The 17237-nt window shown below is 42.7% G+C and overlaps 1 protein-coding gene across 1 annotated transcript in view; it reads left to right on the top strand.

Moving 5' to 3' along the window:
• The first annotated feature begins 14944 nt into the window (after window positions 1-14944).
• LOC142099215 (calcium-activated chloride channel regulator 1-like) overlaps window positions 14945-17237 on the top strand; it is a 57394-nt gene continuing 55101 nt past the window's right edge. The window contains exons 1-2 of the mRNA XM_075182435.1: window positions 14945-15156; window positions 16799-16933. Of these exons, the coding sequence (XP_075038536.1) occupies window positions 14998-15156; window positions 16799-16933 (294 nt within the window). The 5' untranslated portion in view covers window positions 14945-14997. The remainder of the gene's footprint in view (window positions 15157-16798; window positions 16934-17237) is intronic.

Raw genomic sequence — 17237 nt, 5'->3', positions numbered from 1 at the left:
CTTTGAATGTGTTTTCTCTGATTGAGGTGTTAATTGATACCTTAGATATCCTGAGCCTCAGCTTAGACCAACCCTCCTTGTCCAAAGTCTTCTGAGTGTCACGTTCCCATGTTGTCTTGAACGGTTCCAAGGTCTCAGTTGTCGGTGATAAGATATCATTGTATATGAGGGACACCAATCCTGGGAAACCCACTCGGTGCATGCAAAATTTCTCGAAGGAGGTAGGTTTCCACAATTTGGAGGATTTGTATTTGGCTCGGATAAACCCTCTGATTTGAATGTAGGAGAAATGCAAGGAAGACGGGAGGCCCGCTTTTTCACTAAGATCAGAAAATGTGCGTGGAGCATATTTCCCCCGGATATGTTCGAATTGGTTTATACCTGCTCTCTGCCAGGGTGTGATATGCAAAATTGAATTCCCTAGAGGGAATGCTGGATGGTGCTAAAGTGGAGTAAGAGGTGATGGGAATGTAGCGATGTTTTTTTTTTTCTGTTTTCTTGAGGAGTGAGCTCAGGGTCCTCACCTTAACTCTCGACCGCATTCTCGTACCACCTCTTTCTTACATCTGTAACAACAAGAGAAATGCATAGGGCTGCAAAAGTTTCCCTGCGCTGTAAATATTTCAACAGGCAAACTATTGTACTACTCTAGAGGTGCTGGAGTCATTTGAGGAGGCAACAACTGCAGCTCCTTGAGGAATTGAGGATAGACATTAGAAACCATAAGTTCACAATTGCCAAAAATTATTATTTAAATTTTTTCCACATACGATTTACTGTTAAATCTGGTCCTTTACAAAGCAGTTATCAGACGCCGTCCCCGCGCTTGGCTTGCCAGGGACGGTCGTCTTCTCCTCTCGGAGCGCCCCGTTGTTAGGCAATGGGGACGATCCTTCTGGTCGGCTACTGCGCATGCACGCCCATTGCCTAGCAACGGGATGTGCTTCCCCGCTTCTTGTCGGCGGTCAGCGCGTCTGACCGCCGACCCACTGCCCACCAATGAGAACTGACCCCTGTGTATTTATATCCTGCTCTGACACCACTAGGGTGCCAGAGCAACTAGTTTCCTAGGATCCTAGCCTCCAGCGTTTCCATATATTATTACATATATCCATATTGCCTTCCTGTGTACCGACCCGGCTCTCCCTGACTCTGTTTTGGATTCTCCCTTGGTCCTGCATTATACTCTCTGGATTGACCCTTGGCTTGTTGACTATTCTCTACTTCCTGATTTTGTACCTTTTCTGCCCGCACTGTTCCAGACATCAGCTTGTACGACTACGATTACCTCTGCCATCTCGCAGGTAGCTCCCTGAGAGGGCCGCGACCTGCACGTTGTTCGCCGCGAAGTCCAAACTTCCTTGCGGGGGTCCCTGTTGAACACCGGCGGCGTGTTAGACTCCGCGCCTCCTAGTAAAGCAGTGCCAATACCCACAGGTGCCGCCATCTTCCTCGTGACAGCAGTATGGCTTCTAATAACCTTCATTGGACAAAGTGTAGGGCCTACTATGCAGTAGTGATGTATTCAGAATTAATATGTGATTAATATCAACCTTCTATGTGAAGTCCATATGAAAGTGGTGTATAGGTGTGTTTATTTCACCAATGATGGAGTAATGATCCATGTGTGGTACTGTGTATTTCACATTAAATACCTAACATTATATGTATGTGTGAGGCAGAGATAAGATTTATTCACCATCTAATGTGTCACATTTCTTCCAACAGAACGCCTACGCCTCCTATGCCGCCAAAACTAGGAGGAAGCCCTTTCCACACTCCCCGACCAAATCCCTTTCCCCACTCTCCAACCAATCCCTTTCCCCACTCCTGGAAGAAGAGACTAGGGAAGAATCCTGGGAGGAAGCTCTCTTGATAAAGGAGGAGCCTGTGAAGGAGACCAGTGGAGCCCCTGGAGGAGACCATGGAGGAGCAGGTGGAGGCAGGGACATCCCAGGGCCCTGCACAAAAATGTTAGTATCTTGATGTTCTAGTATAATATTAATAATTTTGTAGGCCTCAGAAAGCCTTTCTTTACTAAATGTGTATTTCCCTAGGCCTAGACAAAGGTTGCCATTCCACAGTTGTCTGACATAATGGGCCTAATAAGTGTTTGTTGCCCTGCAACAGGGCCGGAATGGCCATCTGGCTATTCTGCCATTTGCCAGAAGGGCCGAATGCCAGATGGGCGGTCATCCCATCCGCCCGTCCACCTGCCCTGCACTGAAGCGCCGCCCATAAAACCCTGGCCATCAAGTTGTGTTTTTGACGTCATGCCGTCGTGCCAACGCAATGACGTCACTCGCGGCCGCATACAGGCTACGAGGAGCGGTTCCAGCAGCACGATTTCACACAGTGACGTGCATTTAATAGCAGCCAACAAGCAGGTAATTAATTCACAAAATACATTAATATTCCCCGCTAAACGAAGGAACTAAAAAGTCCAGAAATCGTCATATCAGAAGGAAAAAGCTCATTATAGACCCAAGGTACCCACTTTCATCTTTCAATCAGACTTGTCAATTTGGTAGTGAGGATTGGGGTTTGCCTTTGGACCGGAGATTCCGGGCATAATTCTCTTTCCTTCTGATATGACGATTTTGGGACTTTTTTTCCCCGGAGGCAATTGGAATACATTTATAGAGGAGTTTTCCTATATTTGAAGATGACTGCAGTGTTTCATGTTCAGGAATATTTATTCAATGGTTGTTTTTTTTGAGAATGCTTAATGCTATATGCATCCATTTGCATATATATTTTTTCTGGTCTGATTTTTTGATTCTTATTTTTCATTTTCACTTTTGACTGCAGGCAATATTAACTTTTATTGTGTATGTCTATGTTTTTTTTACATTTTGTGTATTCATTTTCTAACACAGTTATTTACAATTATAAATTATTTATTTATACTCTTTCTTTTTTGGCATTTAGTCCATTCATTACTTAGAGAGGATTTGGGATCTCCTTTCCATTTCCCCACATGTGGCAGCTCTTTTTAGGACACAACGGAGAGCGCTGATATACTTTTATTTTTTTAATTCATTAATTCGATTAATGTACCGAAATTGAGGGCGTCTGTGTGTTACATTACAGTTCCATTTTTTTTTTATTCTATGTCTGAAAAATGGTTATTCATTAATATTTCCAGTATTGAATGGTATTGTATTTTGGATTTTTTAGGTGTGGATTTATTTAGCTCTTCAACTGCCATCCATACACATACTATTTGGTGGAGATTAGAAGTATGTCCACAGAGCTGGATTATATCCACATCAATATTCATCAATTATAATTTTATTATTTTAAGAAGTTCCTTTTATGATTCATGTGTATGTCTTTGACATTTCTATAAATGGAATTTTTTTATGGTAGATGATTATGGTGTTTTATGTTGTCCCTTAATAATTCACGTTTTTTTTATGTTGTCAATAAATCATTTTGTTTATAGTAAAGCCTGTATCTATAGATTTAGCAACCACTGTCAGGGAACAGCAGTAAGGGTTATACAGGTTCCGCATATCTCTTGATCAAAAATATCAAGAAATACCAAACAAAAATCTTGCAAAAGTATTATTCTAGTTCTGACAGTTGAATTTGATTTTCTGTTATTTAAATTTATTATACAATTATTTGTTTATAGAACATTTGTGTGTGTGTTTTATTTTTGTAAAGAAAATGTGTACTAATGTACAATTGAGGTAAGTTGTATATGTTTTTTTCATATCAGGCAATATCATACAAATAGCATTTATAATGCATCATACAAAGGTATGAGGTTTCCTGTATATGCTTGTGTATGTTTTTTCCCATCAGGCAATATCATACAAACAGCATGATAACTGAGCGATGAATTAAACCAGAGGGAAATTAAAAGCTGAGGTTTGTGTTCGCAGCTATGTGTCCCTCTCTAAGGGGTTAAAGTGAGTAGGCAAGTGAGCCTGCGGTACGCCCATTTGCAGTGTCACTATGGGAGGTCACTTAGGTGACACTATGGTCCATATTCATTAAGGCATGTATCTGCAGATTTTGAGCATATAGCATGCAAAATCACTCTGTGTATGCCCAGAACTGGGACATACGTCAGTAAACGCAGCATTGTCCACTCCATCTTCGAACGCAAAGGACACTTGCTACATACTACACCCTATGATTTTGGGGAGTGAACAGGGCTGGAAAGGGGCATTTTGCAGTAGTCAATGTACAGTAAGGGTGTGCCAAACTCAAACGCACGCAGCCACGTCAGAATCAAGCTCTGGGCATCTCAAATTTACTCTTGTACATTTTTCTGCCATATCTCTTGCTCCAGCTACAGTGGAAGTCTAATCAGTAGTGATGACAGTCTATTATGCATGCAATAACATATGTTTGCAATCAGGAGCAGCCTTAAAAATGTATTTTATGATCAGTAGACATTAAGAACATCTTAATGAATGGATTTCATAGGGAAAAAATATTACTACTGTTTTATCACTAATGCCTGTATTATTAACAGGTGACATTCATTTAATTTATTTTGCTGCTGTTTTGCAAATTTATAATCTACATAGGTATTGGACATAGGCTTAGATGTAAGCCTATGCCTGGGAGGTGAGTGCATCTGATTTTAACTGCATTCTATTGGTGTTTGAAGCATATAGGTCAGTAAGAACCTGCATAAAAAGAGGTTCCCTTGACGCTGTGATGCAGGCTTAAAAGTTTTTATTAAAATATTAACTACTACCTCATCTCTTTTTATTTTGCTAGATGCACACAGATATGCAGTGCTAAGGATAAGCACTGACAACAATTGTCTTTTTGCTTTGCATACATACAGAGCCGGATTTAGACCTCATGGTGCCCTAGGCAAGATATTGGTTTTGGGCCCCCTCCCCCAGCCCCCCACATGCCCCCCCCCAGTCCCCCCACAACTCCCCCAGCCCCCGCCTCCCTGAAACAATCCATAGCATTATATTTTTTTAGCATAGCATATACTCCTATAGTTAAGTAGAAGGGTAAACTATGTGCCGCCGCACATCACGCTGCTCCTCCTGCATCACCATGCGGCCCCTCATTATTGTCCATCTCATCACACTGTGCCCACCTTTATCATTACACTGCGGCCCCTTATTACTGTCCCTCTCATCACACTGTACCCTCCTTTATCATTACACTGCATCACACTATGGTCTCAGTAGTTAAAGAATAATGTCCATGGACCCAATATTTTGTCAAAGGATCTACCAGAATTTTGAATTATGCTGGTCATATGCTCCATACAATGAATATTAAGCTCAGTGGTCGAAGTGAAAGTTTATAAGTGGCGGTATGAAAAATGTAATGAGAATGTAAACAAGTGAATTGATTTTATTATTTTACAATGAAGGCAGTACAAGAAGTATGGCATACTACCATATACACCCCACTTCCACCACTGCTTACCTTTCAATTCACACAAATTGTACTTTATCTTTAACTAAACTTAGGTATTAATCATAATTAAAATGTCAAGAAACTGCAGTTCATGGTTAGCAAGCCCAGTAATAAAAAAACAGCAGTCTCCTATCACTAGCACGTCACAGACCGTCTGCCACTACAGATACTGACTGCAGCCCTCTACCTACAGAAACATGAAAAAGCGCTGGAATGCAATAATTATGTTAATATGTCAGTCTTCTGCATGAATCCCATAGTGCAACATTTAAACAAGTCAGACCTCCTCATAATATAAATCCCACCAGATTCAGGATAGTTGGCAGACTGCCCTACTCTCTCCTACCTGTTCTTGTCACTTTCACGGTTTGTGGCTGCTGATGTCTTTAGATCAGCTGCTGCTTGTCTGGATCCTGGAATGTTGGAGGCCCTATTTGGAAAAAAATGGGTACACGAAACTTAGTAAACTACAACCAGCCTCAGTGTTAAATCAATATAGCACCCACATTTTATAAGTAGACCTCCCTCCAACCAAAACATTAAATTAATAGCATACACATTTAATAAATTTAACATTAAATTAATAGTGTTACCATTTAAAAAATAAACCTATTTCCCTCCCACAAACAGCCCCTCATACACACACATAATATACATACACTGGCCCCTCACACACACATAATATACATACACTGGCCCCCCACACACACATATTATATTAATATAAAGGGTGCCTCTTTTCATTTTGAGGTAAGAGGTGTCAGGATTGAGGCAGCGGGTCATGTGAGGGAATAGATAATGACCACGTATCATGGGGAATATCAAAGAAAAGATAGTGAGTGTTGTAAGGGTATTGTTGGCTGAGGAGGGGCCGTGTGGGGAACAGACTTCTAACTCACATGCCCCCCCTCTGCCCAGCACCTTCACACATGCCCCTTCTGCCCAGCACCTTTAGCCACACATGCCCCCCTAGGCCCTGCAGCTTCCATCACACATGCCCCCCCTGCAGCTTCAAACACACATGCCCCCCCTGTGCCCTCCAGCTTCACACACACACATACACACACACACATGCCCCCCCTGTGCCCTGCAGCTTCACACACACACACACACATATGCCCCCCCTGTGCCCTGCAGCATCACACATACACATGCCCCCCGTGCCCTGCAGCTTCACACACACACATGCCCCCCCTGTGCCCTGCAGCTTCACACACACACATGTCCCCCTGTGCCCTGCAGCTACACGCAGCCACACACACATGCCCCCCTTGTGCCCTGCAGCTACACGCAGCCACACACACACCTTCTTGTTCTTATCTTTTTTTTTTACAGGAACAGAAATGATGGAAGCTCCTGCACAGCTGCCATAGACTTCCAGCAGCCTGCCTAACACAGTGTACCATGTGACCGCTGCGATCACATGACACTGTGATGTCATATTGATGTGCCAAGGTACCTAGGCTGAAGGGTATTTAGCCACTACAGCCTCTACTCCTAGCTCTAACACCAGCCCCTCCCCCGATTCGCGGCACCCCCCTGGCCGATTTTTTTTTTCCTCCCTTGTCCCCCCCATCTGGGGCCCCAGAGCCGCTAGGCCCTAGGCAGGTGCCTAGGTTGCCTAGCGGTAAATCCGGCCCTGCATACATATAGGGCATTTATATTGCCACGCAACTGGTACAATATAGATTGTGATGAGTACCCCTTCATGAATTACCAAAGATAATGCTTTGTTTGGCATGCATTCCATTAGGATTGGGGAGGTCACAGCAGCAGTAGATGGTGCGTCAGTTCAATTCATCCAGGAGTTAGCAGGTTGAAGTCAAAAGCTTACCAATGGTATGTGAGGCCTTCTCTCCTCTCCTGATTTTCTTTCCTTGTTTTGTGTTCATTCTCCATGCAGGTGACACAGAGTTTTAGCTGCTTGTTGCTTTGAAGTAAGGTCGTGAATGGATTTTGCCTAACTTTTCCTCTATATTTGGGCCTGATTGTCTATTTGCACCACATGGTTTCTTTATAGTTTTACCATTGCTTGTGTCTCTTTTCCTTTTTATCTTTGCTTTTTCCATTACTTTTCTTAACTTGCCTTTCTTTTCAATGTTTTCGCCTCAAACTCTGTCTCCTGCCTCTCTCGGCTCTCATCTTCTCCAGTCTGGCAGTGGTTTGGACAGCTTTTCCTTGATTTTACAATTCTGTCTCATATGCTGGGCTCCTCCTTTCTCACATGCCTTCCTGCCTCTCTGTATTTTGACTGATATTTGGGGTTCTTCTCTCATGTCTTACAGGTCATCTGACCCTGCTCTAGATCTGGGTGGTTGGACACTCTTTTGTACACTGAGATTTTTTACATCGGGCAGCAGCAGACAATTTCTCCTTCCCTGGGTCTGTGGTGGTTTCTGGGTTATGCCACTGGGGTTTGTGTTGGCCTGGTTTTAGAGCCCTGCAGTCCAGGGTGATTTCCTGTCTGGGGTGCCCCATATGTTAGTGATTCATCTTGGGTTAAATTATTTTGGCCATGTTGAGTTTATTGGCCTAATTTTACACATAAACTCCGACCTGGGGGTAAATGTATCAAGGTCCGATTTTGACAATGTGTTAAAATCGTGGCAAATCGCGGGTGATAACCCGCGATTTTATTAAAAAAAACTGGAATGTATTAAGCTGCGATTTTTTTCTTCAAAATCGCTGGTCATCTCTGGCGATTTGCTGTGATGTAAACACTCCCGTGTTTAGCTAACTCTCCTGTGTTGTAGCAGCGAGTTGTAAACACATCACTGTTCCCACTGCCTGTCATACAGCTGCCGGATCTCCGGCAGCTGTAAAAACTGTAAAGAATAGATGAAAGTTAAAAAAAAAAAAAGCGAGTGGGGTTCCCCCTCTATTCCTGCTTAACTTTAGTGCTGCCTGACTACTGTTGGTTCCATGAAAATCGGGGAAAAATTTTGCGTGGGGTTCCTCTGATTTTCACTTAACCAGCACTAGGCAAACCAACCGGGGTTGGCGGCACTATAGCAGTGGGACAAGCACCAGGGGTCCCCCTGCCATAATGACTAACCAACCCCAGGCTGCTCAGCGCTGGGCTGGATTCCCTAGGGAATAGGGACCGCCGAAAAAAATGAGCGCCCCCCCCTAGAGACACCCAGCCCAGTGCTGAGAGCACTAGGACTCTTCCTACCCCCGTGGGCTGTGGGTAGTAGGGTAATACCGGCGAAAAATAGTTAAAAAAAACAAACGGACGCCATTTTGTTTTGTGGAACTACAAATACCAGCCAGCCAGGTTGCCCAAAATAATGTGGGCATGCTGCTGATTGTATAACTACAAGCACCAGCATACCCACGGCAGCCAGGGCATGTTGGCACTTGGAGAACCACATGTGCCAACATGCTCTGACATCCATGGCTGGCTGGGACCTGTAGTTCCACAAAAGAAAATGTTTCAAAAACCACCACACCCTCGTACAAACCACTAACATTTAATAAAAAAAAAAAACCACAATAAACACAGTAAGCACCCTCACTTACACCATATATTTTTATTAAAAATAATAAATTCCCTGATACTCACCAATGAAGTCTTCTTTCTGTCACAAATGTCCCAAATAAATTTGTAGATCCAAAAGTCCAGCTTGCCCCAGTCTCCAAGTTATTTATACCTTCCAAATGTCCAGGCTTGACCAAGTCCAAAACCAATTTGTAGATCCAAAATACGGCTTGCCCCAGTCCCCAAGTATTTATACTTCCAAAGTCCTGGCTTGTAATCTCTTCGTTTCTTCGCCCAGGAGGGGCCCTTTGTTGATAGTAGCCCCATATTTGTACATCCCCGAAATCTTTGTTCTTGATTTCAGAAAAAAAAAAAGACAGGAGCCGCCGGATCTAGATTTATGGTGCAGAGGATATCTGCCACTTGCTGGGTCGCCAATTCACATGGTGTACAGTATGATTAGGTAGACTATTAAAATGTGGACAGTATTATTATAGGGCTAGGAATATGTTTAAGGACAGGTCTAAGGACACAGATAGGGACAGGTCTAGGGATAGGGACAGGTCTAGGGATAGGGACAGGAATAGGGACAGGTCTAGGGACAGGGGCAAGGATAGGGACAGGGATAGGGACAGGTCTAGTGATAGGGACAGGGACAGAGTTAGGGACAGGTCTAAAGATAGGGACAGTGTTAGAGTTAGGGATAATACTGACCTAATTTGAATTGTCAACCTAATAAATACTACATTTCAATTGTTTCAAATGTCTACATTTTAGTTGTTCTCCTAATAATACTGTTTGCATCATTATATTGTCATATTATAATCTTGTCTAATCTGTTGCCCATCAATCATATTATGTTAATCCAACATAAGGGTGGGTAGTAGGGCTCAAGGACAATTACATCTTGCACCACTTTTCTTTTCTGACACTGCTGTGTGACAATGTTTCCTAGATGTGCTATGAACCGCCATGTGTTTGTGTCATTGCTCTGTCGATTAGTAACCAGCCAGCTCGCTACAGTCTTAGAGTTCATTGACAGCACTGTTAGCTTAGCTGCCTTAAGCCCATTGATAGCTTGTTTTGTGGTTGCCCAAACAAATCAAGCACTGCAGCCTCAAAAGTGGCACTCCTTGTCACTGAAGTGCTTGGTTTGTTAATCTGTACAAGTCTTATTTAATATCCAACATAAGGGTGGTGGGGAGGGCCCATGGACAGTTGCAGTCTGCCGTAACTCCACCTGCTCCTACTATCAACATCCAAAGAATGGTGAAGGATTATTTTAATGACAGCATACAAATAGACATGTCAGACAGTCCCTTTAAATACTGGGAGAAAAAAGTCAATTTGGAGACGCATGTACGAACTCGCTTTGCAGTGCCTAAGCTGCCCACCCTCTAGTGTGGACTCATAAAGAGTTTTCAGCACAGCTAGGAACCTTGTCAGCGATCGGCGTAGGAGGCTACTTCCTAAATATGTGGAAAAGATGATGTTCCTCAAAATGAACAACAAATTCCACGAGGAAGGCCTTTACCAGCAATTACATCAAAGTACAGAGACTTCTGTAATGGTGGATGCAAGTGGGGATGAATTAATATTGTGTGAGGAAGATGTAAACACTGATGAGGGTGAGGATGATGACAACAACATCTTGCCACTATAGAGTTCACCAACAGCACTGTTGGGTTTAAACTAGCTAAGCTATTGGTAGCTTGTTTTGTGGGGGCTCAAACAAACCAAGTACTTCTGCCACAAAAATGGCACTCCTTGTCGCTGAAGTGCTTGGTTTGTTAAACTGTACATGTCCTTTTTAATATCCAACATAAGGGTGGAAGGGAGGGCCCAAGGACAATTCCATATTGCACCACTTTTCTTTTCTGCCACTGCTGTGGCAATGTTTCTTAGTTGTGCTATGAACTGCTGTATGTTTGTGACGTTACTTTGTCAATTAGATTGCATCAGTTGCAAGAGAATAAAATTTGCCCTGTAACCAACTGAAGCAAGATGTGGTAAGAAGGAGTAATTCCACCATTTATATGCTTCAGAGGATGGAGGAACAGCCAAAAGCCATCAGTCTTAGAGTTCATAGGTTTGTTAAACTGTGCCTGCTACCCCTCTTGCTTCTGTGTGAGTTTGTTAAACCTTTTTAACATATTTCCCAAGGACAAATCCATCTTGCACTTTTCGACATTTTGGCCTTGGTCTATCAGCTTGTGTAACAGTCGACAATTCAGGTGTCAACAGTATTATTAGGTCGCCAATTCACATGGTGGACAGTATGATTAGGTAGACTATTAAAATGTGGACAGTATTATTATAGGGCTAGGAATATGTTTAAAGACAGGTGTAGGAATAGGGACAGGTGTCTGGATAGGGAGAGGGACAGGTCTAGGGATAGGGACAAGGACAGGGATAGGGACAGGTCTAGGGATAGGGACATGGTTAGAGTTAGGGATAATACTGTCTACATTTGAATGGTCAACCTAATAAATACTGTCTACATTGCAAATGATGTCCTAATAATACTGTCAATGTCATTGTATTGTCGACTTTAGAACCTTGTCTACTCTGCTGCCCATCTATCATACTATGTCAATCCAACATAAGGGTGGGTGGGTGTAAGGTCTGAAGGCCAATTCCATCTTGCACCTGTGAGAGCCGGGACCAGCGTTGCTAGGTTGCATTCCCAGCTGGGGGGCGATGCCTTGGTGACATCATCGGGCAACACACCAATCACACGACGCCCAGCCATAGCTCTGCCCCCTGTATCCAGGTGGGCTATTCAAACAGCAGAAGGAGTGAGAACAAAGAAACAGTTTGTTGTGGGACACAGGTAAAGACACAGAGAGACAGAAGCAGCAGCAGCCGCAGCTGCAGCACACAGAGGAGACTACTAGTAAAAGCCACAAGAAAAAGAAGAAGACTGTAAAGCCGGTTTACAGGGGAGAGTAGCTGCGGGAGCACTCCCAGCAACCGGGAAGACACAGGTAAGTGCTTTTTGCCTGAGCTTGTGACACAGTGTAGTCCCTGGCCTCCACCCCTAGCCCCCATCCCTAGCCTCCTTAATCTTAGGCCGGCCATCAGTAAAATCCACTCCCTTAAACTTAGTTCTAGGTTGCTCCCAGCTCCAGAAAGCAGCTAGGCCTCACACAGCCCCAGGCAACAGCTAGGCCTCTACCAGCCCCAGGCAGCAGCAAGGCCTCTCCCAATCCCAGGCAGCAGCTAGGCTTCTCCTAGTCCCAGGCAGCAGCTAGGCCTCTCCCAGTCCCAGCCAGCAGCTAGGCCTCTCCCAGTCCTAGCCAGCAGCTAGGCCTCACCCAGCCCCAGGCAGCAGCTAGGCCTCTCCCAGCCCCAGGCAATAGCTAGGCCCCAGGCAGCCCCTAGACTTCGCTAGGCCCCCGGACTGTATCACTTATCCAGGTAACAGTTGAGTAGGTCACCCCTAGCCTAACGCCCGTAGTAAGTGTATCTTATCACCGTATTGTGTTTATATGTCATATTGTGACTGTATACTGTAGCCTTTCCCTCTATCCCTGATAGTTCCTTTGTTGCATTATTGCTGTGTGGTGCATTTCTTGGTGCGAATCATGCGCGAAAGATAGTTGTCAGGGTTGGTGTGTGAACTAGTTTAGAAGAGTAGCAGCAGTTAGGATAGGGACAGCCTAGGTAGGGAGACTGTGTTCTGTTTACAGGCATTGGTTGTCAGATGTCATACAAGGGCATTGAAAGCAGGGCTGCCATTAGAAACTGTGGGGCCCAGTACTAATTAATCTGGCGGGGCCCCCCATCGCAGGGCCCAGTACTAATTAATCTGGTGGGGCCGCCCCTCCCCATACATGTGCCCCCTTCCCCATACATGTGCCCCCTATCCCCTATCACAGTACATTCCCCCCCCCCACTCCCTCATCACCGTAAATGTTCCCCTCCCTTCAAAGTAAATGTCCCCCTCTCCCCTCCCCGTAAGCACAGTTAATGCCCCCCTCTCCCTTCCCCGCAAGCACAGTTAATGTCTCCCTCTCCCCCCCAATCACAGTTAATGTCCCCCTCTCTACCACAGTTAATGTTCTCCTCTCCCCCCCACAGTTAATGCCCTTCTTCCCCCCACAGTTAATGTCCCTCTCCCCCCCACAGTTAATGTCCCCATCTCCCCCCCACACAGTTAATGCCTCCCTCCCCCCCCACAGTTAATGCCCCCCCACAGTTAATGTCCCCCTCTACCCCCCCCACAGTTGCATTCCAGGTAGTGATCCTCACAGTCTGACTATCTTTCTGATAAGGAGAAATGTGACAGGGAGCCAGGTGACAAGAGTCACATCTTCTTGTCTTTTTATTAGACTCGTCATTGTCAAATAAAACATTGGCACTTCTCACTGGCTGCATTGAATTCGTTTTATGTTGCCTTTATTTTTTTCTCTATGCATTGTACGTCTTTTTTTACTTTATTTATCTTATTTCCCTAGCAAATATTGTCTTTTTATTCATCCTTCTTATTGCAGCCTCATCTCTTTGCCTAATCTCTGCTCCCCATCCATGCCTTCTCTCTCCCTCCTCTTCTGTCTCTTTTAGTAATTAGAGTTTGTCTAACACAGCAATTAGCACCGCTTTGCCTTGGTGGCCTTTTTGCTGTGACTCTTTTCATTCACAAAAAGACATTTAATAACCCATAATGACAGGGCACAACTGCAGCAAAACACAGCTTCCCTGGACTGCAGGAGGTCCCTCTCCTCCCCCCCCCTCAAAAAAAAAGAATAGCTAATTAACTTACCTTCTCCGCGTGCTGCAGCTCCCGGTCACTGATACAACGGGAGCGTGGCGAGCAGTGATGGCGTCACCGTGCAGCGCTCCCAGCCTATCAGAGTCTGGGAGGCAGAGATGCAGCATCGCGGAGAAGAAGGCAAGAAAAAAAAGGAGCAGCACGGTCGGTGACTGCGGGGAGTCCAGGGGGTCTGGACAGACAGAGAGGTCTGTTCGGGCCCCCTAGTCTGTCCGGGCCCCTCACAGCAGTACTGGCCGTACCCCCCTGATGGTGGCCATGATTGGAAAACCCCCGCAAGTGAGAACCCCCAGGAGCAAAAGGACCGAGGAAGTTGCTGTAGTGAACCAGCTTCTGTGAGTATAGTCTGGCAAGAGTTGTTCCCTGTGGTGTACTCACCTTGCGGAACTGCGCTCCTCGTATTTCACCCCACCCCCTTTACAGCAAAATGAGTGCCCGGCATACTAGACAAGGGGCCCTATGCCCTGTTGTGTTCAGGTACTCGGACACCCCCCCTTCCTAAGCAGATGCCGTCGAGGAGAGAGGAGACACTCCTGAAAACGACCAGAGACCGGCGCAGTTGCGTAGGGTAAGTTTGAGTTCCTTCCCCGTCCCTGGCCCCCATCCATAACCCCACCCCTTACACAGCACTTTTCTTTTCTGCCACTGCTGTGTGGCAATGTTTCCTAAATGTGCTATGAACTGCTGCGTGTTTGTGTCATCGCTCTGTCACTTAGCATCCAGCCAGCTCGTTGCTGTCTTTGGCCGAAACTGGATGAAAATAACATTGCAACCTGTGAGGTGGTCAAAATTGACTGGAAATTAGAGTTATTGAGGTTAATAATATTGTAGGAACCAAAAAAAGAGCCAAATTATGTGATTTTAGCATGTTTTAGCAAATTTTTCGAAAAAAATACAGATTCAAAACCAAAACACGTGAGGGCGGTTTTGCTAAAACCAAAAGGAAAACCAAAACACAAAGTTAATACAGATCCAAAACCAAAATGACAACACGGGGGTCAGTGAACATTCATACTAAGAACTAGACTGCTCTAAGATATATTACATAAAGAACACAATATTGCATAAAAATGTTTAGGTATACTGTATATGTCAGAAAACTCCCTATACAAATTGAAGAAAACAAGTGAAACATTACACAATATTCCTATAAAGTTCTTTATTTATATCACACTGCAATGTTAATTGACCTCTTATTTCAGTGTTATAAAAATATATGACAGCTCTACATGCCGTATCCACCAATAGTAAGAGAGACAATACTGATGTCATAAAAAGTCATTAACAGTCTAAAGCATTTACACTCACTGCAAGCACTGTGCAACAGCACACTATGGCAACCAGAAAAATTTCAAGTTTTATTGTATTTTTCCTCTTAATCTCAGTGACTGAGAGTTCTTTCATTCAACTTAATAATGGTAGCTATGAAGATATTGTCATTGGAATTAATCCTGGACTACAGGAGAATGATGAGATTATTGATAAAATTAAGGTAAGACTGTTAAAATATGTTCTGTTTATTTTTTTAATACCAATACTTTGTAAAACACCAATTTGTATGCACATTACTAGAGAGTCATGTTAATTACAGGTACTTTTAATCCAGATTTAGAATACAAGGTAACTATATAGAAATATTCAGTTGAACCCTGAAAAGTATTTTGTTAGCCTCTTACTTTACTTTTACTCCTAACTGCTTCAGTTCAAACAACAATGTGATTTATTAGTTAGGGGGAAGATGGACTACCTACAAATTTTAGACTATGGTCTAAAATTTGTCCATTAACATTAGTCAATAAGCTAACTTAATAATATCATTTGTTATAAAAGGTAACCTACCACTTTTATGCAACCAATTTATGAAGTATTTGACTACTTCAACTTTTAATTATTTATATTCAATCTACCAGTAAGTATGCACATTGCCTACTGTACAATGGTTTTTCTCTCTTTCTCTCTCTCTATGCCTGTGGATCTTCCATGGATAACAAGAGTGATCTATGGAAGCTGTACCATACAGCTCTATAAGCTATGGATGGCCTACAATTAAGTCATTTAAAAAAAAAACAAGTGCTATTTAGCTCTTCATGGATTAAGTAAGAAAAGAGACTCCCAGCAGGGAGAGGTTGGATTAAAGGGATAGAAATTGTTATCTAATCAGCTCACAAACTACTCTGGAAAGACCATTTTGCCCAGGCAAGCCTAGCTGCTGTCTAGAAGTGTCCAAAAGTGGACTACCCCTTTAAGGACAATATTACTTGCAGTTTTATTGTGTTTTACCTAATAACAAAAATATGCATGGCTCCAAAAAAAATGTATATGGTACTAAAAGAAGTGAATATTTTCTACTTCGTACATCCAAAGGTTTGAAAATCACATAGAACTAAAAAAGTAAGAACATTTAACTAACCAGCCATGAGCCATTTTCAAATTAGAATTTACTCTTTTTGACACATTTTCAACAAAAACAAATCTAAATCTAATTTGCATGAAAACTGATTGATTTCAGCGTTTTCATTTCTTGACAGAAAATTACATAATGGGGTAGATTGATCAAAACTTCTAGAAAGGAAAAGCGGAAAAACAGATTCAAAATTATTTTCTAGAATGCACTAGATAAATAATAGCTATAATCGGATTGGTTGTTATGGGCAACACTTTTTTATAAGGTTTGATAAACATAACCTAAGACATAACCACATAAAGAAAGAATTCTAAACGAGCTTGTAATAGTTGCTTACAATATTATTCATATACGATAAGCAAGAAAACGTTTTAAGAGAGCTTAAAAACTCTGTCTCTATGCAATAAAAACAAAAGCAAAATTCCCTAGTTACATTTTCAGAATTCATAACATAATTGTCTTTTAACATTTTATTTGTGCAAAAAAAAAGTATTTTTAATGTTAACACATTTTAGAATAAACACATGAAGAAGAATTAAACTGAATGAGTGTTTTTTTTATACCCTGAAAATATATTTTATTTGAAACATTCCTAAAAGAACTATTGGCCAAATTTCCTTAACTCAATAGCAGTACTGACTAAATTTGTAACTTTGGAATCATCCCAGGAATTTAACTGTAGAGTTTTGCTAATTTTCACTATCTGTAATTCCTTTTTTTTTTATGCTAGGAAATGGTGATGGATGCTTCAAATTATCTATTCTATGCTACAGAGAACAGACTCTTCATAAAGAGTGTGAAAATTTTAATTCCATTAACTTGGACAGAAAAATACACAAGGCGTAAAAGAGAAACTTATGAAAAGGTATGCATAGAAATTTTATGCTTGCCAAACTGAAGATAAGTAAGATAATGTAATACACTTTTGGGCAATATATCAGCACTACATGTAGAGTAGTCAATTACAATACATAGAGCATTCTAGTGACAGATATACAATATAGAGAGCACTCTACATACTAGTGATCACTCTACAATTATTACTTTATTCTGAAGACCACTATATTATACAGACCCCCAAATATCTAGACACTGTAAAATGCAGAATTCCACATATCTGGTGGCAATGCAATTCAGACCTAACATCTTTAGTGGCAAAACAATGAAGA

Source organism: Mixophyes fleayi, chromosome 8 (assembly GCF_038048845.1).
Source record: "Mixophyes fleayi isolate aMixFle1 chromosome 8, aMixFle1.hap1, whole genome shotgun sequence".
Lineage (NCBI taxonomy): Eukaryota > Metazoa > Chordata > Amphibia > Anura > Limnodynastidae > Mixophyes > Mixophyes fleayi.
Note: the sequence above shows the minus strand (reverse complement) of the source record. Positions and strands in the feature narration are given on the sequence as shown.